The 25,479-nt window shown below is 39.7% G+C and overlaps 1 protein-coding gene across 4 annotated transcripts in view; it reads left to right on the forward strand.

Annotated features, from left to right (window-relative positions):
- BICC1 (BicC family RNA binding protein 1) overlaps positions 1 to 25,479 on the forward strand; it is a 333,531-nt gene that overhangs the window by 287,472 nt on the left and 20,580 nt on the right. For 2 of the 4 annotated variants that reach the window (XM_089683147.1, XM_089683149.1), the window contains exons 9-18: positions 524 to 655; positions 1,892 to 2,066; positions 4,062 to 4,223; positions 7,883 to 8,079; positions 8,670 to 8,808; positions 9,351 to 9,507; positions 10,018 to 10,177; positions 12,524 to 12,563; positions 13,100 to 13,254; positions 24,350 to 24,503. In XM_089683147.1, coding sequence (XP_089539273.1) covers positions 524 to 655; positions 1,892 to 2,066; positions 4,062 to 4,223; positions 7,883 to 8,079; positions 8,670 to 8,808; positions 9,351 to 9,507; positions 10,018 to 10,177; positions 12,524 to 12,563; positions 13,100 to 13,254; positions 24,350 to 24,503 — 1,471 coding nt within the window. The remainder of the gene's footprint in view (positions 1 to 523; positions 656 to 1,891; positions 2,067 to 4,061; positions 4,224 to 7,882; positions 8,080 to 8,669; positions 8,809 to 9,350; positions 9,508 to 10,017; positions 10,178 to 12,523; positions 12,564 to 13,099; positions 13,255 to 24,349; positions 24,504 to 25,479) is intronic. The other 2 variants (XM_089683150.1, XM_089683148.1) reach the window with 2 other exon arrangements.

A 25,479-nucleotide genomic window follows, 5' to 3' on the forward strand; every position in this document is an offset into this window, starting at 1 on the left:
AAGCAAAGTTACCTTTGGTGATTTCAGCTGCATTTATTTTTTGCATTATATCCATGTCATTTAAAGTAAACCATTATGGAGATTCAATATGGATGCTGCCATTGCTTACACTTTTCTGAAAACACTGGTGTTCTGGCTGGTTATTGACTTGGAACAAACATGCAGCTACAAAAGTCAGTAAAAAGGTCACAACTCCTGATCTGCAGACTTGCCCTGAATCTGTGTCATTAGATCAACATGAAAGCCAAGCAACGAGTATTGTCATAATGAGATCAGCATTGTCAGCCTATATATTCTGTAAATACAGGTTTCTATTCAACTTCATAGTCATTCAACCTCATTCAAGGACCTCTTTACCAGTGGTATAAGCATTGATTAAAATTTGTTCGAAACATCAAAACACATTCTGTATTTACATTCTTTAAAATTTTATTTCAAGCTTTCAAGTAGTTTATTAATTATTTCCATCTCATTGAGAGATTGAGTAGAGGCATATTGTGTCATCTTTGGACTTTTCTCACAGGGTTGTCTCCCACTTGTCCTGATGTTTGACATGAAGGAAGAAATTGAAGTAGAACCACAATACATTACGCAACTCATGGAACAACTAGATGTCTTTATCAGCATCAAGCCAAAGCCAAAACAGCCAAGTAAAGTAAGTTTCCAAATAAATCCTGTCTGAAAGTCTATTTCACATACTTATTAAATAAAGCTATCCAGTTACCGGATCCTAGCAAGTGGCATGAGTCTTGCAGAACTGCACAGTGAGGCTAACCTAGTGCAAAATCTGATGTAGTTCTGCATAGAAACCAATCATCTTCCAGGTTTTATTCCCAAAGCTAAATTGAACAAGCTGAAGCTAGAAGCTGATTGGCTATCATGCACAGTTGCACCAGATTCTGAGTGCACCAATTTTAGTAAACCTCCTGAATTGTGTTTTCAGATACACCAGCTTAACTCTGAACCAGCCACAGTGTATGATGTAGTTTTGGATATCAATGCTTTATTACAAGCACTTTAGTAATTTTATTATATGTGAACATTTAACTCTTGTTTGCACCTAACAGAATGGTATCACACTGCAATGATCTAAGTAATACTTGAAGAACTCCCAATTGTATTGAGGCTTTCATTACAAAAAATATTTATTTGTTCACTGACTCAGAACAACCATGCACCATGGCAGGCAACATGCATTTTCAAAAGCAGAGCTCCACTTTGGTGCCTGCCAAATTTCTCATGACAGGCTTTTTTTTTTTTTAGGCCTACTGATAATTGAGGCACATTGTGGTAAATTATTTCAGGCATGGGAATGACAATAAAGATCAAGGACAGTCCTGTTGTAGAAAGTTCTGCATATTGATGTAGAAAAGGGTTGTTGGCATGCTTGACCCTAGTATATACAGTACATGTGTATACTGTAGGTGTTGTAGTTGAAGGTAGATCTGTATAAACTGATGAGCACGCATAGAACACAGCAAATTCAGTTAGTTTTAATTGATCATAATGGTAATTGCAAGTAGTCATTGTATATTGGGGGTTTTGCAGCTTCTCCCTCATTAGGGCTTATAAGGATAACAAAGAGTTGTTAATTGTACCAGACTTTGCACTTGTTTTTTCACTTTTAAGGGCTTTTTCATGTTGTCAGTCTGACAGCTGTTGTGAGTAGCACTGGCCACTTGCAGTTTAATTAATAAAAACTAGCTGGACTCTCAATTATACCTGAGGTGCTCTTTGCTGTTTACAGTTTTTAGTATTTTTGAATGCTAAGTAATGCATATAGACCTCACATTAATATACCATCAGATATAATTCTATGCTTTGAAGTGCATATTTATTTTATTTACGCACCATCGTTCTGGACTTTTTTTCTTCCATTTGTGTTTTGCAGTCTGTGATTGTAAAAAGCGTGGAACGAAATGCCTTAAATATGTATGAAGCCAGAAAATGCCTTCTTGGGCTTGAAAGCAGTGGTGTGGCCATTACAAGCCAGTCTACCTTATCTTGCCCAATGCCTTACCATGGACTGGATATCTTGACAGCAGGTTTGGGACTTACTGGTTTAGGTAAGTTATGCCAGAGCACATCAATTCCAATAGAGTATTGTACCACTGTGAGTTATGTACTTCCAGATTACAGGAGTACACCAAGTTATGTGCTTAACAAAAAAAAAAAAGTTATGTTCAGGGCTAAATGATTAATATTGAACTAGACCCTCCCATTCAGAATATGTATGCAATCAGTCTGGTAAAACAAATAACTATTTCTTCACAGCAACCAAATGTAGGAATCTGCTACACAATTTTTTAAATCCCAGCAATGTAAAATTGTTAAGGCTATTTTTCATGTGTTCAACAAAAATTAAAATGACTGTTAAAGTTTCCTTGTATCCATTTTTATGATCAGAGATCATTGATCCCTTGATGCTCAGGGTAAATTTAACAGTGACAGCATATACCAGTTAATACGGACCTTTAGAAAAAGGAGAGAAGCGCCTCTAAGTGCAACAAGTCCTTTAATTCAAGTCCAAATGTAGAAACACTCACATGTGTGAAGTAATCATAAGCATAAAAACCGTGGTTAACAATAGTTAACGGTGGGGTGGTAACCCGGGTGAAGAGCCGTCATCTCTCTGCGATGTGGGGAGGTCAGCTCTCGGCTGGAACAGCGTGGTGGCTGGAGGGGAACAGCGGTGAGGCCGGCCGGCGTGCACGTCCTCCCTCAAGCTTCTTGAAAAAGGAGTGCACTTCCGCCTCCCACGGCCAGTGCATGCTCCGAAACGCGTTGCAGTGCACCCTGTGATCTGACGTCATCACGGCCACACTGCCGCTACATTTCAGCGCGCGTTCCATCCGGCTCTGAGGGAGGACGTGCACGCCGGCCGGCCTCACCGCTGTTCCCCTCCAGCCACCACGCTGTTCCAGCCGAGAGCTGACCTCCCCACATCGCAGAGAGATGACGGCTCTTCACCCGGGTTACCACCCCACCGTTAACTATTGTTAACCACGGTTTTTATGCTTATGATTACTTCACACATGTGAGTGTTTCTACATTTGGACTTGAATTAAAGGACTTGTTGCACTTAGAGGCGCTTCTCTCCTTTTTCTCATCTACAGAAGTTGCTACAGCTTGTTTGGAAGCCTTGCCCTCAGTGCCACACGGAGTCCTGCGCTCTTCATGCAGTGGCCACTGATACCACCATCACCTCATACTACCATTTCCCAGGAATTTGCAGTGTTTGCGCTGCTACAACCCTTCCTCATTTTTTCTAATACGGACCTTTACCCTAACTTTGAGATTGTCCTCCCTTTCCTGCTCTCCATTCCCTCTCTTAGCAATGGACATTTTTTTGTTATCGACTTAAGCACTTCTGCTCGTCTTGCCTAACCGCGAGAGCCCTGTGGCACATCGGTACATTTGCCGGAGCACCCAGTTTCTGTGCATGCGTGGGCTTTGCCACGCATGTACAAAGACCACTAATAGGGAAGCTGGAAAACCTCCCTGTCTTTGCGCGTACATGGCATTTTCATGGCATATGTGTAGATGCGCTGGTGGGCGCTTTGAGGACCAGGCATAGCCAGTGGGGGCATTTGTACGTACAACATGATTTGATTTCTTTTTAATGGTGCAACTGATAATAACAGTTGCACTGGCAGGTTGGTGGTGGCAGTATTTATTTGCAGGCTAAAGGTTTATTTTATTTTTATATGAAACCTTCAGCCTGCATGTGTTCACTATATCAGAGCAGACATAGTAGCCATGTGATTGGGAACCAGCCTAATTGTCAGTGGAGTGTTGGCTGCTTGCTCTCAAAGGGATGGGTGTTAATCAATTGGGCTGTGAAAGCTTTAATGTTCCACAGTGTCATATAGAATAGCTTGTGACCCCTTGCAGGTCCAAAGAAGAATATATGAAGGCCTTGAAACTGAAACTATACAGTACAAATATAGCATTTATTGTTGGATCATTGGTGTCATTCTTCACTGCATTTTATGAGAATTGTTACTGTACAATTAAAAGGTTGTGTCCTTGCATTTAAAGCTGTGTACATTCCCCCACAGGTCTTTTGGGCCCAAATGCTCTGTCAGTGAATTCCACAACAGCACAGAATACTCTGCTGAATGCCCTCAATAGTACTGTCAGCCCGCTGCACAGCCCCAGTTCTGCGGCAACTAGTCCGACACTTTGGGCAGCTTCCCTAGCCAATGCCTCCAGTGCTCCAGGTAATATGAACCTTAGACTGGCTTCTTGATTACTTTATGCTTTCATCTAAAAGAAACATTCTGATGCTGCAGGTTACTTAGAAATCAAGCATGCCATCTTAATTCCAGCTCTCATTTTGTTGGTAAAGGGGGGAAAAATATCAAAGGAAGCTTCTGATTATTTGCACTAGCACATCCAGTTTTTCTTAAATTCTGAGGACTTGTACTTATTCACATATGCTATAGTATCACCCAACATATCAGCTGTGGCAGTATAACCAAAGAAAACCAAAAAGTAGCTCAAATCTCATCCTCTGGCAAACCAGTTTTTCAAGTTTTCTTTCCAGATATATTTGTGACTTCTAGCAGCTTTGATATGACACTCTCATAAAAAGAAAACAAAAACAAAAATTAAAAAACTTTCCTTTATCTGGCCTCCTCGAAGTCAAAGGCCCAAGTGCTTGGCGCTCATATGCCTGCTAAGAAGATCCTGCAATGAAAAAAAAACTCCCCAGGATTTTTCCTAAATCATATGATCATTGGTCTATCATAAATCCATGAAATCCAAAACCATTAAACAAATGACATAATTAGAAGCAAAACTGGAAAATTATATCATACCTAAGTGAAACTTTTTCATTTTTAAGTCTTCTTTTCCATAGTCTACAAATCCACTGCAAAATAAACTGAACAATGTTTGATCTGTTTCTTTTTTTTCTGTTTCACACAAATTCCTCCACTAAACTTTCCATTTAGATATGCCTGTACAGCTTTGGATGTAATTATTGGTTGCAGTTCTAATCCACACAGGGAATTTTTTTTCTGGCCATTATTGTCTTTAGAATGAAAGTTGGTCCTGTGTTGCCAAGAAGACTGAAATCCAGGTTTCCATAAATCCGGATAGAAGGGTACTTTTTATACAGTTTAGAAGGGGCTGTTCTTACAAAGATAAGGCTTTTAGCCATAAACTGAAGAAGTTTACCGTATGCCTGATTTCTTTCTGGATCAAAAACATGGGGGTTAATAATATAACGTGCTGTAAGATGAGATACAGAGTTGGTCATGCTAATCAAATTGTATTACGTTTTCTAGACCAAAATTACTTGGTTATCAAGTTAATATTTTTCTGCCTTTCTCATCCTGTATTTTTGATCCATGGGGATCATTTGAAGTGGCTTTTATATTTTATTTCTTTTCAGAATGGAAAAACTTCTTAATGGCTCCAAAACCAGAAAGTTATTTTCTCATAGGAGAAATAATCATGTACAGATCAGCTGAATTGTCAGCTTTCTTTTTGCTCAGCCTTATATTAGAAAATCTTCAAATAGGAGACCATGCAAAGGTTGCATAGTCAAGTATTGCAAAAAGACAATTGGACAATATAATCACATGATTGTCTAATGATACACAGATGAACAAACAATAATATTAGTTTGTGAGGCACAACTGTAGTGAAAGAGAAAACCAAAAGTTAACAGAAAAGAGAGACTTGGGGAGAAAAGGTTATAGAGGGAGAAGAAAGAAGAATGTAGAGAGGATAGAGAAGGGATTAGGTAGAGTATGTAGAAAAAAACAAGGGGGGAGGAGGATTTGGTCAAGGAGAAATTCAGCTGTTCCTGTATGTATAGGAATAACCATTAGTAGCACAAAACAAAGTTCAGGACGACAGCAATCAAAAGTCACCAGGTAAATAGTGATTAACACATGGTTCCCACACCTAATGGAACTTGGGCATAGAGCCTTGCAGTTCAGCTGTTATTTTCTCTTTAAGTAATGTCTATAGTACTTTGGATTTAATCTCTGACATATATAGGCACATTGAGAGCCATGCATTAACAATTGTTTGTGTCACAACTGTTAGTCATGAGTTTAAATTGGTACTTTGAAATACCAAGGGGGTTTCTATTCAGTAGTGATTCAGATTGGTTCATAATACCAGGTTGTGGAAAAAGAGTACATAGATTTCCATATACTTCCAACCACAACCTTTGAAAAAGTAGGGTATGTCCACCAAGTATGTAGAAATACATCTATGGCCAGACAACCACAAATGCAGGTAAAAGAATTGCTGGGTGTACTGACTACTTTTTAAAACACAAAATATGTATTCAATGGGTTATGTGTAAACATACCTGTGCACGTGGGTCTAACAAGTGTCTAAATAAAGACTGTCTGTAATGCCCAGCAAGGACCAGCTAGATAATTACCTGTATAATGAAATGACGTGAAATCTTGTTGGTACAAATGAATATTAACATACACTATTTTGCCAAAAGTATTGGGACGCCTGCCTTTACACGCACATGAACTTTAATAGCAACTCGGTCTTAATCCATAGGGTTCAATATTGAGTTGGCCCACCCTTTGTGGCTCTAACAGCTTCAACTCTTCTGGGAAGGCTGTCCACAAGGTTTAGGAGTTTGCCTATGGGAAGGTTTGACCATTCTTCCAGAAGTGCATTTGTGAGGTCAGGCACTGATGTCAGACGAGAAGGCCTGGATCACATTCTCCGTTCTAATTTATCCCAAAGGTGTCCTATTGGGTTGAGGTCAGGACTCTGTGCTCTGTGTTTCTCCACCCCAAACTCACTCATCCATGTCTTTATGGACCTTGCTTTGTGCACTGGTGCGCAGTCATGTTGGAACAGGAAGGGGCCATCCCGAACTGTTCCCACAAAGTTGGGAGCATGAAAATGTCCAAAATGTCTTGGTATGTTGACACCTTAAGAGTTCCCCCCTCACTGGAACTAAGATGCCAAGCCCAACCCCACACTATAATCCCCCCTCCATCAAACTTTACACTTGACACAATGCAGTCAGGCAAGTACCATTCTCCTGGCAACCACCAAACCCAGACATGTCCATCGGATTGCCAGACAGAGAAGTGTGATTCACCACTCCAGAGACCATGCCTCCACTGCTCTATAGTCCAGTGGTGGTGTGCTTTACACCACTGCATCCGACACTTTGCATTGCACTTGGTGATATAAGGCTTGAATGTAACTGCGCGGCCATGGAAACCCATTCCATGAAGCTGTCTATGCACTGTTGTGCATAGACTCTGTTGTGGTAATCTGAAGGCCACATGAAGTTTGGAGGTCTTTAGCTATTGACTCTGCAGAGAGTTGGCGACTTCTACACACTGTGCACTTCAGCACGCGCTAGTCACGCTCTGTTATTTTATGTGGCCTACCACTTTGTGGCTAAGTTGCTGTTCCCAGTTGATTCCACTTTATTATAATACCACTAACAGTTAACTGTGGGATATGTAGTAGCCAGGAAATTCCACAGATGGACTTATTGCACAGGTGGCAACCTGTCACAGTACCACGCTTGGATTCACTTAGTTCCTGAGAGTGACCCATTCTTTTTCAAATGTTTTTAGGAGGAGTCTGCATGCCTAGGTGCTTGATTGTATGAACCTGTGACCGTGAAGGTGATTGGAACAGCTGAATCCAATGATTTAGAGGGGTGCCCCAATACTTTTGGCAATATAGTGTATATTTCCAGCCTATTAAGTGTCTTCATTACACAGCAGCTTGTTCAGTAGCTGCTTAATTGCAGCCAGTGGAGTAGATGCTGAGATTTCTACATGGAGATGACTAGCACTACAGATTGACACTGATTTCTCTTAATTAAACTAGTGGTATATATATATATATATATATTTTTTTTTTTTAGGGTTTTCTGCAATACCACATATGATGATGCCATCTGCTGCACAAGCTACATTGACTAGCTTTCTGCTGTCTGGAGTGCCAAACTATGGCCAAAATACACCATCTCCTCCTCCTGGGCTAACACCAGTTGATGTACATATGAACGGCATGCACTCTGAATGCAAGAAAGTCGCATCAGCGTTAAATGGTCATGTGAAAGTAGGTCTTTGCCTAATTGTAAAAGTCAGTAACAATAAGTACAATAACAAACAAATAGAAGTTGCTAGTTGGTCAGAAGTTCTTTTTCTTACTCTTAAACACTCCAAGTGATCTAAACAGGCCCACCATTTGCATATACTCTGTTTTTTGCATGTGTTTGATCGCTGTAGAATGGGTTGTTCTTACACAGGACATTTTGATTCCATCTTTGCTGAATTCCTTGTATTTGTCCTGCCTTTTTCACCAAAAATCTTCATAACATAAAAAAAAAAGTGATGTTTCTCGTTGGCTGCAAAGGTCATCACCTGTACTTTCCATTGCTTGAAAACCATGTAACCCTTCTGGATTTATGTGTATATTATTATTATTATACAGTATTTATATAGCGCCAAAAGGTTTTCTCAGCACTGTGCAAGGTTTGCTCAGTGCTGTATATCGTTCTCATGATATTCTAATGTTCTGTAAACATTTCCTTGGTCAATAATTTTTTCACATTGTTAGTTGTTGGTGCAGTAACAGTATATTCTGCTTTTGTAGTACATGTTTGACATTCACATTAAAATTATCCTGGCATGTTTTTACTGTTGCAGTCTTCAAACATGAAATATGGCTCAATATCTACATCATCTCTGGGAGACAAAGTAATTAACGCACACCTACCTGAGACAGCCAGGCCATCGAACAACTGCAGCTCACCTGTCCAAACAAACACAAAGTCAGACTCAGAAGGTGTGTTATAGATGTTCTTTCTTTGTTGTGGTGTTTCCAAGTCTGTATGTGCTCATTTCTTCTGATAATGGGCCTCATTTATCAAAGTGTCTGTGGTTGCATATTGCCCACTGCTGACCGAGAACAGATTGATATACAAAAAATCTGACACTGTGCTAAGAAGATCACAGACCAATTTAAATGCTGTCTCAAAAAAAAAATGGCCACCTGAAAAAAAATGTTAACCAACTCTCATTTTGTCCTGTTATAGTCTAAAGCAGCATAAGGAGATAGCCATATTAGCCTATCCTTTCTGAATATTATTTTGTGTCTATGGATGTAACAAGCATTTGGTAGTATAGCATTAGCACTTGTGTTTATCCAAGGACTGGTTACAATAAATTTTGGATGATTAAAATCTGCTGGATCCTTTTTGAAACAAAAAAAATGAAAAGTATGAGGGACCTTATCATGACTGTTCACACTGCCTGATCCTCATCTACCATTCCAGTTTTGTGTTCTGCATATCCTTTTTTCAGCTTTTTATTTTTTGTATTCGGTAGGTGGTAACGATGCCTTTGTGGAAGTAGGGATGCCAAGAAGTCCATCTCACTCTGCGAATACCAATGATCTCAAACAGATGCTGAGTTCAGTCAAAGCACCCTGTGCTAAGAGGCAGACAGTGGAATTACTACAAGGCACTAAGAACTCACATCTACAGTAAGTTCTGGCTGGAATAGGCTTGTTCTAGTTTTTTTTATATGTACGGTGATGAAGAAGTTTATGATTTACAAAGAGATCAGCCAGATTGCACTTTACTGTTGTCAGATCAAAAGATGATTGCTAATTAACTACTTTGGTTTATTTTGCTATTTAGGTACTTTGGTTTATTTTATAGACATTTGCCAATTTGGCTGCTTTTGTATATTTTATTTTCCCCATTATGCTTGTTCTCTGGAATAAACCGGTTTGATATATTTCAAGTGGGTCTAAATAAAGTAGATACATGACATTCAAGAACTACTGTTACCAGAAGCAGTCCTGTTGCAATATTCTCTCCTAATTCGTTAATAGCCTTTTGAGAGAAAATATGGAATAAGGTGTTTTATGATGTATAGAATAACAGTGGTCATAGGCATTGGCTCAATAAAAGGGGCATGAACATGCATAAATAAAATTTAACTCAGATTTGTTTAATATAATTTTTTTTATCCTTTTGCTTTTTTACAGTAGTAGTGAAAGGTTACTTTCAGATTCAGAGATGAGTTCAGCAGATGGCCCACTGACAGACAAGAAGGCTCCTGGAAGTGAGCGAGCCGCCGAACGAGCTGCTCAGCAGAACTCAGAGAGGGTACGGCTTAATTCACAGTCTTCCTTTACAAATATGCAGGTAATTATCTTTGTCATTGATCTCCTACGGCTTCCATACCTCATCTCAAAACTAGTAGGGTTCTTTGACAAAATAGCGATAAAAAAACCCCCCAAATTGCCAAACTATTGGTTGTGGAAAGAGAAATACCAGAAATGAGCACCATCACAGAAAAGATACACTCCCCTGGGGTCTTTAACATTTCCAGCATTGAAAGTATTTAGACAGTCATAGGTTTTCAATAAAATATTTTCAGATAGTAGTCACCTTTCCGGCTCAGCTGCCAGTTTTTAACATCCCTTAACCACAATTCTAAATGAAGTAAGCCAGTAAACACCTGTTTACCTCCATCACTAGCACTAGAGGATAAATGTGTATATTTCTATAGATACCCATAGATGTTAAATGACAGTCTCCTGGTCTGGCATATTTTTACCAGATTGGGTGATGATTCAGTGTCTATGGAGCAGCTAATGATGGCCTCAAATTAGTGTTCTCAAAGTACAAAGTTGTTAAGCAGAGTAGAAATCCTTAGATTACTTCTGCTGTTGTCCCTGGCATCAAGTCTGTCTGCACACAGTGCCATTTGTTTCTGTTTCCATTGCGCTAAACATTGACACCCCTGTGACTCTTTGTTTATTGGAGTGACTGACCTAAAAGATAGAAGGCAGTCAAATCGTGCATGCACATCTAGCTCTTCACTGATACCTATGGGCAGCTTACTGCTTTCCAAAGATATCCGATTATGGTTGACCTTGTGGGCATGATCCAGCCACCTAGAGATTTTTTTTTTTTTGTTAAGACTTGCCCACCTGTACATGTTTAGTCATAGGGAGAAGGAGAGCTGGAGATCATCCTTGGCATAACTGAGGAAAACCATCGTGATGAGCCAAACAACTCTAAACTTTTATTCCTGAGATGACTTTGAAGGTTTACGAGTATATGTAGAAATGAAAATCATAACCAATCAAGCTAAAATCAGTTCATGCAGTTATGTTTATGACAAACTGAGTTACTTAAACCTTAGATGGGCACCGTTTCTTCTTTTGTGGGTGACAGTTGTGCCAAGCAGCAGATGACTCTACTTGCTTCAAAGGAAAAGCTTCATTAGCTGGAAACTTACAGGTGATAGGCCATTTTCTGATTCAGTATATGTGAACGCAAGCTAAGAGCTTGAGTGTGTCAGATATGGCCATTGGATAAAAGCATGTATGTGTGCTTTGGGGAAAAAGATTTTTTCTTTTGTTACTGCCCCATTGCTGCCTTTATTCTGTGGGCAACTTCACTGTGAATTGTAGATCAAGTTTTATAAGGCAAGAGAGTTGAATACAGTGAAGGGAGGAATTGTGGGAAGGAAACAGGTAAAAGATATTAGGTTGTAGCAACTTATTCATGTAGGTCAGGGCTCTCAAAACGTTGGCCTGCAGGCTGGATGTGGCCCTTTGCTTGCCTTTGTGGCACTATTCCTTCTACTGACACCAATGATGGGACACTATTCCTTCCACTGACACCAAAGATGGGCTGCTATTCATTCAACCAGAGATGGGGAACTAATTCTCCCACTGACACCAATTATGAGGCACCATTTTTCCACTGACCGCAATGATGGGGCTCTATACCTCCCACTGACACCAATGGTTAATGGTTTCACTCCCATTAACCACCAAGCCAATAGCATTGCTTACCCCCACTGATGCTAGGGCAAATTCTGCTCCCACTGCCCCCCCCCCCCAAAGTTTGAAGGGCAGTAAACGGACCCTTTGTTTCTAAAGTTTGGAGACCCCTAATGTAGGTGATAGAATTTATATAAAGTCTACAAGCATTAGTGAGGCATAACAAAGTACCCAGGCAGATTTGAGAAAAGTGCCCTAACCACCACCATGGTGAGCATTTAAAAGTGATGTTTGAGTGAATGTTATTCCTGAAAAATTCCTGTGGCTGTCCCATCTCTATGAAAACATGTAAGACTGGTTAGAGGAAAGAGAGCTTTTCATAAAAAATCTGTTTAGGTATGACTTAACCAGGGAATCGGTATTTAAATAAATATCTTTTGCAGATTCAACTGTTTGTTGTTTTGCACCTGATTTCCCCCATGAGGAAATATAAAGCTGGTTTAATGAACTTTTAAGTATTGATCTGAGTACTTTGCGCAGTAATGTAATGTATATTGATCTTCTACAAACACAGTGTAGATCTACGTAGAGATATTGCACATGGGTACAATAACACAACATTGTGTAGCATAAACAGACCATGCTGAGTTACTGGTATTTGTTTCATTGCAAATCAGCATAGTTTTTAAACTCTATAGATTATCGTCCATTCAAGTAGATATATATGCACTTTAACGCAATTCTTTCTTTTAAGGCCTATGATTATGAACAAAAGAAGTTGTTGGCAACGAAAGGTAAGCAGAGAAAAACATGTATGCAAGTGATAGAAATATTAATCTATTTAAATGTAATGATTTTGAAAGATAGTATTTTTATGGCGTAGAATGCATGGTGTCTTTAGAAATTATTTAAAATATACAACAGTGAGCTAAACCCTTTAATAAACAGAAATCATTTAAACCTAGATGTTCAGACTGAATTTAGCAGTTTTGATATGTGCCTGTCACCACGACAGTAATTCTAATTTGCCTACCTAAATAATTTTTACTTTGTTTAAAGCCATATGAGGCATTTTGGTACACTATTTTAATAATTGCGCTTATCTTTATTGTTCATACCTTTGTTTTAAGATAATTGGACAGAACTGTTAAAAGTGCATTTTTAGGTATTATACAAATGGTACAAAGATGTTTTAACGTTTTTTTTTTTTTATTGACTACATTGTGTTATGACAGCTGCAGGAAGATGGCTTCTGCTGTCATGATGCCTCTTTTTATACTAAGCACAGTTAAAACAATATTTTTTTCTTTTTTCTCCTTCCCTGCCACAGCAATGCTGAAGAAACCTGTAGTAACAGAAGTCAGAACTCCAACAAACACTTGGAGTGGACTGGGATTCTCCAAATCCATGCCTGCAGAGACCATAAAAGAACTAAGACGTGCAAATCATGTATCATACAAGCCAACCATGAGTACGACATATGAGGTATCCCATTTCAATCAAGCATTAACACTAGCAGTCAGCTTTGTGACCCTAAGCACAAGCATATTGTGGAATCTTGACTTCTGGGACACATGTCCAGGAATCATCGGTAGGCTTTACAAAGCATTAATTAGCGCTAAACGGCAATCTTTAAAGACCCTTTACCTGTAGTTTGGGAGTGCTGGTTTTAACCGTAGACAACAAAAAACAAAGAAAAAAGGCTGCACACCTATAAGCTAATCTCAAAATAGTTTATTATTCAACAAACACAATATATAGCATAGGAGATATGGCATACAAATCCAACATCACAAGGACCCCTACCTCCGGGAACAAGGGGGGCCCTTCATGTGAAACACTAAGGATAGCACAAGTGTCCAATGGGTCTAGACAACCCCGATGGTAAAACCCCCCTAGAACCAACCTCATCCACCCCCCACCCTCCCCACTTCCAACCACCCACCAACCCCGCTGAACCCACAAAGCACCCCTCATTTGGAAAACCCACCCGCCCTATCACCCTCCTCCCAGAAGGAGAGAGAGGAGCTGAGGGTGAATCGCCAGCCCACTGACTTTCCTGACCCTCCAGCACCCGCTAGATGGACACCTAATCCACCTACACACCAAGGGCTCCTGGAATACAAAAACACACAAAATTATATACAGCCATAAATCGGTATACAAGAGCGCCCAGCCTTAAATACTGATAGAACACACTATAGTGGAACCTGCTAGGCAATGACCAATAGACTGAAGAGGTAGCAGTCTGACCAGTAATCAATATAAAGGGCTACGGTCTCAGGCACAATCATGTTCCTGTATGTTGGACCTTTCTTCTGGGTTCGAGGAGTGTGCATGATTGGACACCGCACGAGTTTGGAAGAAGATTTCAGCCAATCGGCTCTTTCCAATTGCATCTTTTATTGTGTTATGTTCTTTGTGTGATAAAATATACCTTATTACAGCTTTGTTGTAATACAGTATGTTTATATGATAATTTATTAATTACACATACACACAGTGCTCAGGATATAAATGAGTACACCCCTTTTTGAAAAGTAAGATTTTAATCAATGTCTCGATGAACACAAGAACAATTTCCAAAATGTTAACAAAATTGAGTTTTATAGAACATTTGTTTAGCTGTTTACATGAAAGTAAGGTTAATAATATAAATTAGATTACAGAATCTTCAATTTTACTCAAATTAGTAGATGTAAAAATGAATACACCCCACAACAAAAACTACTACATCAAGTATTTTGTATGACCTTCGTGATTTGTAAGGACAGCACCTTACAGTCATCTAGGCATGGAATGAACAAGTTGGCGACATATTGCAACATCTATCTTTTTCTATTCTTCAAGAACAACCTCTTTTAGAGCCTGGATGCTGGATAGAGAGTGATGCTCAGCTTGTCTCTTCAGAATTCCCCATAGGTGTTCAGTTGGGTTCAGATCAAGAGACATACTTGGCCACTGAATCACTTTTACCCTGTTCTTCAGAAATGCAGCAGTGTCTTTAGATGTGTGTTTTTGGATCATTGTCATGTGGGAAAAGTGCACGACAACCAAGGGTACGGAGTGATGGTAAGAAAAAGGAGAGAAGCGCCTCTAAGTGCAATAAGTCTTTTAATTCAAGTCTAAATGTAGAAACACTCACGTGTGTGAAGTAATCATGAGCATAAAAACCGTGGTTAACAATAGTTAACGGTGGGGTGGTAACCCGGGTGAAGAGCCGTCATCTCTCTGCGATGTGGGGAGGTCAGCTCTCGGCTGGAACAGCGTGGTGGCTGGAGGGGGAACAGCGGTGAGGCCAGCCTTCATGCACGTCCTCCCTCAAAGCCGGATGGAACGCACGCTGGAACATAGCGGCGGCGTGGCCGTGATGACGTCAGATCCCAGGGTGCACTGCAACGCGTTTCGGAGCATGCACTGGCCGTGGAAGGCGGAAGTGCACTCCTTTTTCAAGCAGGGGGAAGTGGATGAACAGGGGTGAATATATAGGGAACGTGAGTCTAATTGATCAATTAACCAATTAACCAGTGATTGACCATTGCTGTCAGGTGAATAGTGTAAAGTCATGGATGTTAACTGGGGGGTAAAAGGAAACCAAATGGAAAAAAGAGAGGATGTAATAAATAAGAAAACGGAAGACGAAAGAGAAAAAAAAAAAAAAAAAAAAAAAGAAAAAAAAAAAATTATGTTCTGGGAGATTAGTGGGGTAAAATGTTCACCTTGCAGCACTGGCACATCAATTATGTAACAGTAGTGAGCAGATATTTAGTGGTAATACAGCATGCTTGCAAGATGATACAGCATGATTGCAAGATGATAAACATATTGGTAATAATACATGCAGATGACATTATAAAAAGTAAATTACATTGTAAAAAATTGTAAAAAATAGAATAAAATATAAATAATGAACAAAAGGTTATAAATAATAAACTAAAAATTGGATTAAAAAAAAAAAAAAAAAAAAAAATTCGATAAAAAATTTGATTAAAAAATTTGATTAAAAAAAAAAAAATAAAAAATAATAATAATAATTTTATAAAGAAAGGGGGGGGGGGGAAGTATCATTTTGAGTGTTGAGTGGCTGTGAATGGGAGATTGTAGTGTTTATAGTATAGTGTTAATGTCTAGTTCCTCGTTGAGTCCGCCTGGGGACAATGTATCTAATGTAAATATCCAATAAGTTTCTTGTGAACAGAGTTTTTTGAAACGATCAGACTCAGAGAGATTGTTGTGTATGGATTCTAAGACCCATACTTGTAGGCCATCAATGGATTTTTGGTGATATTCAAGGAAGTGGCGGGGGACGCTATGTTTGTCTTTACCATCTTCAATAAGACGTCTGTGCTCGCCAAACCTGGCGCGGAGGGGTCTGATGGTTCGTCCCACATATAGGAGGCCGCAAGGGCAGGATATACAATAGATCACATGATCAGTGGAGCAGTTGTAAAATTCTTTGAATGAATAGGTTTTTCCTTTTGTGGTGAAGTTTTTTTGTCCGTGTTTAACGAATTGGCAAGTTTTGCATAGCGCTTTGTTGCATCTATACATGCCGACAATGGGTATGAGGCAGATTGTGTTGAGTGTGTTGGTGGGTGGGTTGTATTTGCTGGGGGCAATCTTGTTTTTAAGGTTGATGGCTTTGCGGTAGGTGTATTTTGTTTTTTTATCTAAGATGTCTATTAAATGTGGATCCTGTAGTAGTATCGGCCAATGTCTATTGATGATAGACTCCATTTTGTGAAAGTTGTTGTGGAATTTGGTTATAAATCTGACCTGGTTGGGAGGCTGTGTGTTATTGTGTGTTTGGGGTCTACCCTTGTGGTAGAAGGAGTTGGCCTCATCTACTAGCTTGTGTGGGTAACCTTTGTCTAGGAATTTCTTTATTAGAATGTCACTCTGGAGATTGTAATCTGAATCTGTGGTGCAGTTTTGTCTGAGACGACAGAATTGTCCTTTAGGTATATTTTGGATCCATTTGGGGTGGTGGCAGCTGTTGAAGTGGAGGTATGAGTTGCCAGATACGGGTTTGAAGTGGTTTTTTGTTAATATTTGGAGATTGTCATGGTATAATTCGAGATCTAGGAATACAAGAGTATGTTTGTGGTGAGTGGAGGTGAAGGACAGTCCAAAAGGATTTGAATTGCAATGGGTTACGAACTGGTCTACGTGTGATATTGGTCCATCCCAGATGACGATAATGTCATCTATGTAACGGCCGTAAAAGATGATGTGGGCGGCAAAGGGATTGTTGTGCCATATGTGTTTGTCCTCCCAGAAACTCATAGTCAAGTTGGCATATGAGGGTGCAAAGTTGGCTCCCATGGCTGTACCTTGAGTTTGTAAGTAGAAATCGTGGTTGAATGTGAAGTAATTGTGTTTGAGGCAAAATGAGGTGGCGTCTACTATAAAGGAAGATTGTTTGGGGTTGAGTGATGGATCCAAGGATAGATAATGCTGGATGGCGGTGATGCCTACATCATGGGGTGTCGAGGTGTATAGGGAGCAGACATCTAACGAGACCCAACAATAGTCGGGTTCCCAGGAGTATGTTTGGAGTAATTCTAGCAAGTGTCCGCTGTCCCGGATATATGAGTGTTGAGCCTGTGCAAGGGGTTGTAGGAAGTGGTCGATATATTGGGAGAAACCGCTGGTAATGCTCCCTGTGGCCGCTATGATTGGTCTTCCTGGGGGATTATTTGGATTTTTGTGTACTTTGGGGAGAAAGTAAAAATACGGGGTGTTGTAGAAGTCTTTAGATAGAAAAGAGGCTTCCTGCTTGGTGATGACACCATCAAGTAAGGCTGTGTTCGTTAGTAGTAGTGCGTCCTGTTTGAATTCGGGTAGTGGGTCTTTAGTTAATTTGGTATACGTGGATGTGTCTGAGAGGAGTCTGAGGGCTTCGTCTATGTAGTCAGTGGTATTAAGAAGTACAATGCCGCCGCCTTTATCGGCGGGCTTGATAATAATGTCCTTATTGTTTGATAAAGTGGTAATGGATTTTTTTACAGTGTTTGGTAGATTAGAGGCGGAATGGTGCTGGTTGGGATTGCACAATTTGATGAATTCCGAGTAGACTACTCTATAAAAACTTTCCAGGTAGGGGCCCTTAGAATGTGTGGGATTGAATACTGATTTGGGTCTGAGCGTAGTGTGGGCCACAGGTGGGGGGTATAAAAGTTGTGAAGTGAGTGTAAAATCTAAAGGTGGGCCATCATCAGGGTGAGACTCAGCAAATAATTGTTCTAATATGTCTAAGGCGTCTGAGTCAGATGGGGTTGAGGGGTTGATATTGTCTGTATCAGGTGAAATGGCTGTAGGCTGAGTTTTTTTGGATTGAATGTGAAAGAATCTTTTTAAGGTGAGATTGCGTATAAATTTATTCAGGTCTTTGAATAGTGTGAATAAGTTGGGGCAAAGTTTAGACCGTGATTGAGCAGAGAGATTTCAGTTTGTGATAGTTGATGGTTGGATAAGTTGAAGATTTTTACAGTTTGCGGTGTTTGTGTTTGGTGTGTGTTGCGGTGTTTATTTCGTCCCCCCTACAGCCTCTGTGTGTTTTCTTTTTCCGTGGGGGGGATTTTGACCTAAAAAAGACGGTGAGGTGTTGGTGGGGGAGTGGTGAGCAGAAATGAGAGTGGGGTTAAGATGATTGTTCGAAATCGGAAGGCCAAGGGTGATGACAGTATGGGCATCGGTGGATGGGGATAGGGGTTGAGGGGTGTTTGTGTGGGTGATGGGAATCTGAGTGCCATTAGGTGTGGTGTCACCAGTTATGGGTATAGGGGTGGTGATGGTCTGAGGTATATTTATAGGGTTTTTTTGTTGTTGGTTTGTGGAAGTGTTATTGGGAGGTGTTTTAGTGTTGGGGCGAGACTTGGGTGTGTCTTTATTGTGCAAGCTTTTGTGGTTGAAGTGATTGGTGTGTTGTGTGGGATATGATTTGGTGAATCGTGTTTGAATGAGAGGGGGGATGGGTTGTCGTGGTGTGGTATGTTGTTGTGGTGTTCTAGATGTGCGGGGGAGGACTAAATCCATGAGGGCGGGGATGCTGTGATTTTTCCAAGTGAAAACTCTATTGTGGTTATAGTCATCTAGATCTCTTTTAAATTTGGCAATTTTGTTTGATACTATGAGGTTCTCTTGATGTTTGGTGTTCTTTTTTAGAGTTTTTAGCCACTGTGTGGGTAATTTGTGTCCGCTGTCTAGGAATTCTTGTAACATGATTTGGATGTGATGTGTATGCTGTTGGAATTTGTTCTCTCTTTGGGAGATGATGACTTCTATCCACTTGGTGGTACAAAATTCAGAGAGATTTTGCCAATTTTTGTGGTTTGTAGGATCCAAGAAGGGGCAGGCCTTTAAGATTCTCAGGCCTCTAGGGGTAATCTTGTATGTAAGATATTGATTGAGGAAGAATTTGTCCCACCATTGGTGGTTGGCGATGGAAATGAGTCTTTCTAATTTTTTAAATTTGCCCCCAAAGAGATAACGTGTCTTCCTTGGTAATATGACAAGATCAGAAAATAAATCAGATGGAAAGAGGGTAAAGAAATTGTCTAGGATATCGTATCTGATTGCCTCAATATCATGGAGTAGCTCCATGATGAAGGTGAATGGATGGATAAGTATTCAGTGGTGTATGAGAGAGGGGAAGGAAAAAAAAATAAATAAAAAAAAAAATATATATATATATAATAATTGAAAAATGATTGAATTGTGTCAAAAATAGATTGTATCAAAATTGTTTGAGAGAAAAAAAAAAAAAAAAAAAGGGAAAGGAGAGAGTGGTTAATTGACAATTAGTTATGGAGTAGTGAATGAGTAAAATAGTGTTGGTAATACAATGAGTTAAAAAATATTAAATCATAATGATGATGGTCAAATTACAGAAAACGACCAAATAACTAAATACTACAAATAAATGTCTAGGTATACATGTATGTACACATATATGCACATTAAACACACATATGTTTGCCAACCTATGCACAGGCATGTACATGTGGAGGACTAAGTGAGTGGATGCTGCTGGTACTGCTACATGAGCACAAAATGATTCAGAAAAAATGAGGAAGGGTTGTAACAGCGCAAACACTGCAAAGTCCTGGGAAATGGTAGTATGGGTGATGGTGGTATTAGTGGCTACTGTATGAAGAGCGTAGGATTCCGTGTGGCACTGAGGGCAAGGCTTCCAAATAAGCTGTAGCAACTTCTGTAGATGAGAAAAAGGAGAGAAGCGCCTCTAAGTGCAATTAGTCTTTTAATTCAAGTCTAAATGTAGAAACACTCACATGTGTGAAGTAATCATGAGCATAAAAACCGTGGTTAACAATAGTTAACGGTGGGGTGGTAACCCGGGTGAAGAGCCGTCATCTCTCTGCGATGTGGGGAGGTCAGCTCTCGGCTGGAACAGCGTGGTGGCTGGAGGGGGAACAGCGGTGAGGCAAGCCTTCATGCACGTCCTCCCTCAAAGCCGGATGGAACGCACGCTGGAACGTAGCGGCGGCGTGGCCGTGATGACGTCAGATCCCAGGGTGCACTGTGACGCGTTTCGGAGCATGCACTGGTTGTGGAAGGTGGAAGTGCACTCCTTTTTCAAGCAGGGGGAAGTGGATGAACAGGGGTGAATATATAGGGAACGTGAGTCTAATTGATCAATTAACCAATTAACCAGTGATTGACCATTGCTGTCAGGTGAATAGTGTAAAGTCATGGATGTTAACTGGGGGGTAAAAGGAAACCAAATGGAAAAAAGAGAGGATGTAATAAATAAGAAAACGGAAGAAAAAAAAAAAAAAAAAAAATTATATTCTGGGAGATTAGTGGGGTAAAATGTTCACCTTGCAGCACTGGCACATCAATTATGTAACAGTAGTGAGCAGATATTTTGTGGTAATACAGCATGATTGCAAGATGATACAGCATGATTGCAAGATGATAAACATATTGGTAATAATACATGCAGATGACATTATAAAAAGTAAATTACATTGTAAAAAATTGTAAAAAATAGAATAAAATATAAATAATGAACAAAAGGTTATAAATAATAAACTAAAAATTGGATTAAAAAAAAAAAAAAAAAAAATTCGATAAAAAATTCGATTAAAAAAAAAAATAATAATAATTTTATAAAGAAAGGGGGGGGGGGGGAAGTATCATTGTGAGTGTTGAGTGGCTGTGAATGGGAGATTGTAGTGTTTATAGTATAGTGTTAATGTCTAATTCCTCGTTGAGTCCGCCAGGGGACAATGTATCTAATGTAAATATCCAATAAGTTTCTTGTGAACAGAGTTTTTTGAAACGATCAGACTCAGAGAGATTGTTGTGTATGGATTCTAAGACCCATACTTGTAGGCCATAAGTGGATTTTTGGTGATATTCAAGGAAGTGGCGGGGGACGCTATGTTTGTCTTTACCATCTTCAATAAGACGTCTGTGCTCGCCAAACCTGGCGCGGAGGGGTCTGATGGTTCGTCCCACATATAGGAGGCCGCAAGGGCAGGATATACAATAGATCACATGATCAGTGGAGCAGTTGTAAAATTCTTTGAATGAATAGGTTTTTCCTTTTGTGGTGAAGTTTTTTTGTCCGTGTTTAACGAATTGGCAAGTTTTGCATAGCGCTTTGTTGCATCTATACATGCCGACAATGGGTATGAGGCAGATTGTGTTGAGTGTGTTGGTGGGTGGGTTGTATTTGCTGGGGGCAATCTTGTTTTTAAGGTTGATGGCTTTGCGGTAGGTGTATTTTGTTTTTTTATCTAAGATGTCTATTAAATGTGGATCCTGTAGTAGTATCGGCCAATGTCTATTGATGATAGACTCCATTTTGTGAAAGTTGTTGTGGAATTTGGTTATAAATCTGACCTGGTTGGGAGGCTGTGTGTTATTGTGTGTTTGGGGTCTACCCTTGTGGTAGAAGGAGTTGGCCTCATCTACTAGCTTGTGTGGGTAACCTTTGTCTAGGAATTTCTTTATTAGAATGTCACTCTGGAGATTGTAATCTGAATCTGTGGTGCAGTTTTGTCTGAGACGACAGAATTGTCCTTTAGGTATATTTTGGATCCATTTGGGGTGGTGGCAGCTGTTGAAGTGGAGGTATGAGTTGCCAGATACAGGTTTGAAGTGGTTTTTTGTTAATATTTGGAGATTGTCATGGTATAATTCGAGATCTAGGAATACAAGAGTATGTTTGTGGTGAGTGGAGGTGAAGGACAGTCCAAAAGGATTTGAATTGCAATGGGTTACGAACTGGTCTACGTGTGATATTGGTCCATCCCAGATGACGATAATGTCATCTATGTAACGGCCGTAAAAGATGATGTGGGCGGCAAAGGGATTGTTGTGCCATATGTGTTTGTCCTCCCAGAAACTCATAGTCAAGTTGGCATATGAGGGTGCAAAGTTGGCTCCCATGGCTGTACCTTGAGTTTGTAAGTAGAAATCGTGGTTGAATGTGAAGTAATTGTGTTTGAGGCAAAATGAGGTGGCGTCTACTATAAAGGAAGATTGTTTGGGGTTACAACCCTTCCTCATTTTTACGGAGTGATGGTAGCATCTTCTCTTTCAATATAGAGCAGTACATCTGTGAAATCATGATACCATCAATGAAATGCAGATCCCCCACACCACCAGCATGCAACCCCACAGAAGGACACTGCCACCACCATGTTTCACTGTAGGCATCTTGCATTTTTCTTTGTGCTCTTCACCTTTGCGACACCATACAGTTTTAAAGCCATCAGTTCCAAAAACATTTATCTTGGTCTCATCGCTCCAGAGTAGTCTTTTTCTTTTTTCAGCATGGGCCCTGGCAAATTCTAATTGGGCTTTTTTGTGCATGGGCTTTAGGAGAGCTTCCTTCATGGACGACACCCATGCATGCCATTCTTCTGCAGTGTACCCCATATTGTGTCATGGGAAACCATCACCCCAGTTTGGCTTTCTACTTCTTTAGCTAACTGGAGTGAACTTGCATGGTGATTTTCATCAACCTTTTTCAACCTTTTCGCTCCCATCGAGGTGTTAACTTAACTCATCAACTGTCTGCTGGATACATGTTTAATGAATAATTAGACTCACCTGTAGTTGAATTCTTGTTAGGATTTGGTTGTCTAAAATTTAGCTTTGCTCCTAAGACTTTCATTGGGGTGTATTAATTTTTGAACATGGTTTTGAATACATTTGTTAGGAAAAATATTTTTTTTGTGTGTGCAAATGAACAAATCTTGTTTGCAATTCAGCAGCTCGCATTTTGTGAGAGTATTTTGTAGTATAGTGTCCCATATAAAATTTTGATTCTGAAAGGCAAAAAAAAATAAAAATCTATATATCTATCTATCTATCTATCCATCTATCTATCTATCTATCTATCTATCTATCTATCTATCTATCTATCTATCTATCTATCTATCTATCGATAGATAGATAGATAGATAGATAACATACACTTTTTTTTTATTGCCCTTCTGGGCCAGTCTTATCTAATTGCAGTTAGTTTGGGAAATCCATCCTAGATAATGTATTATTCTCCAAGATCAGTTGTTTTTTGAGGTGTCTAAAGAGATCACACATTGCTCTAGATATGACGGGTTCTCAGTCTGACCATAATTGGCCGGACTGGGTGCTGATTGCGTCATGACGGTGGCTGCATTAAATCTTGGCTATGGGCATTTTTTCCAGTTTTTGATAGAGTAAGACAGGGTTAAAATCTGTTGGGTTTTAAAGCACAGCTGAAGTTTTAAAGCTAAATAAATTCTAGGTGCATGGAAACAAAGGTGAATGGAAAAGTCTACTCCCTGCAGCTTGAAGGGCCCTTGCTCTCTCTGTAGAATCAGTGGTCTCTTGAGTGATCACAGCTATAGCTCAGCATTCAGCAAGAATAATGAGCTTTGCTGATTAGAAAGCTCCAGCTCTCACTTAGCAAGGGACATGTTGGACCTTCTGCAGAGAAAAAGCAAGGTACCTTATGTACAGCATTTTGGCAGGGGACAGGTAATTCTACACAGGCTGTGGCTACTTTCTAAAGAAAATTATCTGTAAGACTTGGCATATAATTTTCTTTGATGCTCTGGAAGCTGATTTTAAACTGGAAATTCAATTAGCCTTTAAATACTGTGTCCCATTTTAAATAATACCTGTATTCTGTTGCGAAGAGCCCCCCTTAGCTTTTTATGAAGATTTCATATTTCCTGTTCTGATGACAGATGGAACAATAAGGCTGCAGGCAGCAGTAAATTCCAGACATTTCCTACTGCCTGCAGCCTTATTGTTCCATCTGTTTTAAGCCTGTCTCACTTCCAATAGAATATTAGTTTTTATTACACTGTGTCTGGAACATTTAGTCTCAATTCCTGTTCTAACTAATGCTTTTTACTTTTTAATAAGCAAAAGTAAATAATGTTGATTACCTGTATTTCGTGTATGCAAACTGTATGGACTTCCAGCTCAGAGGTTTAGTACCAGGTATTCATTGTGCTAGGAATGGTATGGTAGTGTTCTCTTATTGGTGATCCATTCTAAAAGAGATTGTTGGAAAACTGTATAATCTGTTTTTCTACATTGCTTCTTACAGGCGCCTTCAATGTCCCTGTCCCGGTCAAATAGTAGGGAACAGCTGGGCAATGGCAGTGACTCTGATAACTGGAGGGACAGGAATGGCATGGACTCATCTCATAATGACTACTCGTCATCGATTGGCAGTCCTAAGCGAAAACAAAATAAATCTGGTTAGTGCTTATTTAAACCTACAAGTACCATACAGTATTTTATTATGAATTTATTTTGTAGGTTCATTTAGTGATCAAATACAATGTGTGTGCAGATTAGTGTGGGTCATAAAAAAACAACTGAGTAATATAAACTGACTTTAATGTATTGATGTGTTGCTGATCTCTGTGTAAAGTACGCCCAACCACCCTAATCTGCAAAGATATTTGCTAGATTTCGCTCAATCTAATAAACCTTTCTGCCCTAACTATTGCCCTCTCTGTCCAAAACCTGCCACAGTATTTAAAAAAAACCAATAGTTTAAATTTAATGTTACACCTTAAGCTGGCCATAGATGGATCGAAGTCCAGCAGCACTGACCAGTGTATTATGATGTCGTCCTTGCTGTCAGAATACAAAAGCACAGCAGAGAGGATTCCTCTATCCATCTCACTCATGTGGATGGGGGAATTCACCCAGTTCGAAAAAACAGACCCATGTATAGCCAGCTTTTGTGCATCTAACACCACACTACTCACCACCACTACCTGTAATTCTAATCTCATCGCTTACAACTTGTAGAAAAGTCACTTCTCTTCAGTTGATAGTGTAAGGCTTATCCATGGGACAGGCTATTGATATCCCATCTCTCCATCTGCTGCTTATAACCAGCTTGAAAATAAAAGTTCTTATGCATAACCTTCTCTGAAATTCTGATCCTCATCAAATTAGACTGGCCTCTACCTAAAATATGATTTCACACCTGTCTGCTTCAAAATTTCCTGGCTGTTTTCCTTTCTACCCTAGTTTGGTTAATAAACTTCCTGCCATCTCACTCACCTACTGTATGTAATGTTCCCCCACATTGTTCAAGAAATGCAAATATCACCTTCTGTGGGGTTTTTTTTGTACTTATTTTGTTTGCATTTCTGAATGATGTACCTTTTGTCAACTGATGTCCTGCCCTAAAAAATATGTTCATGTTTTTTTACATCG

Source organism: Staurois parvus, unplaced genomic scaffold, assembly GCF_062004578.1.
Source record: "Staurois parvus isolate SC_StPar_1 unplaced genomic scaffold, SC_StPar_1.0 ptg000303l, whole genome shotgun sequence".
NCBI lineage: Eukaryota > Metazoa > Chordata > Amphibia > Anura > Ranidae > Staurois > Staurois parvus.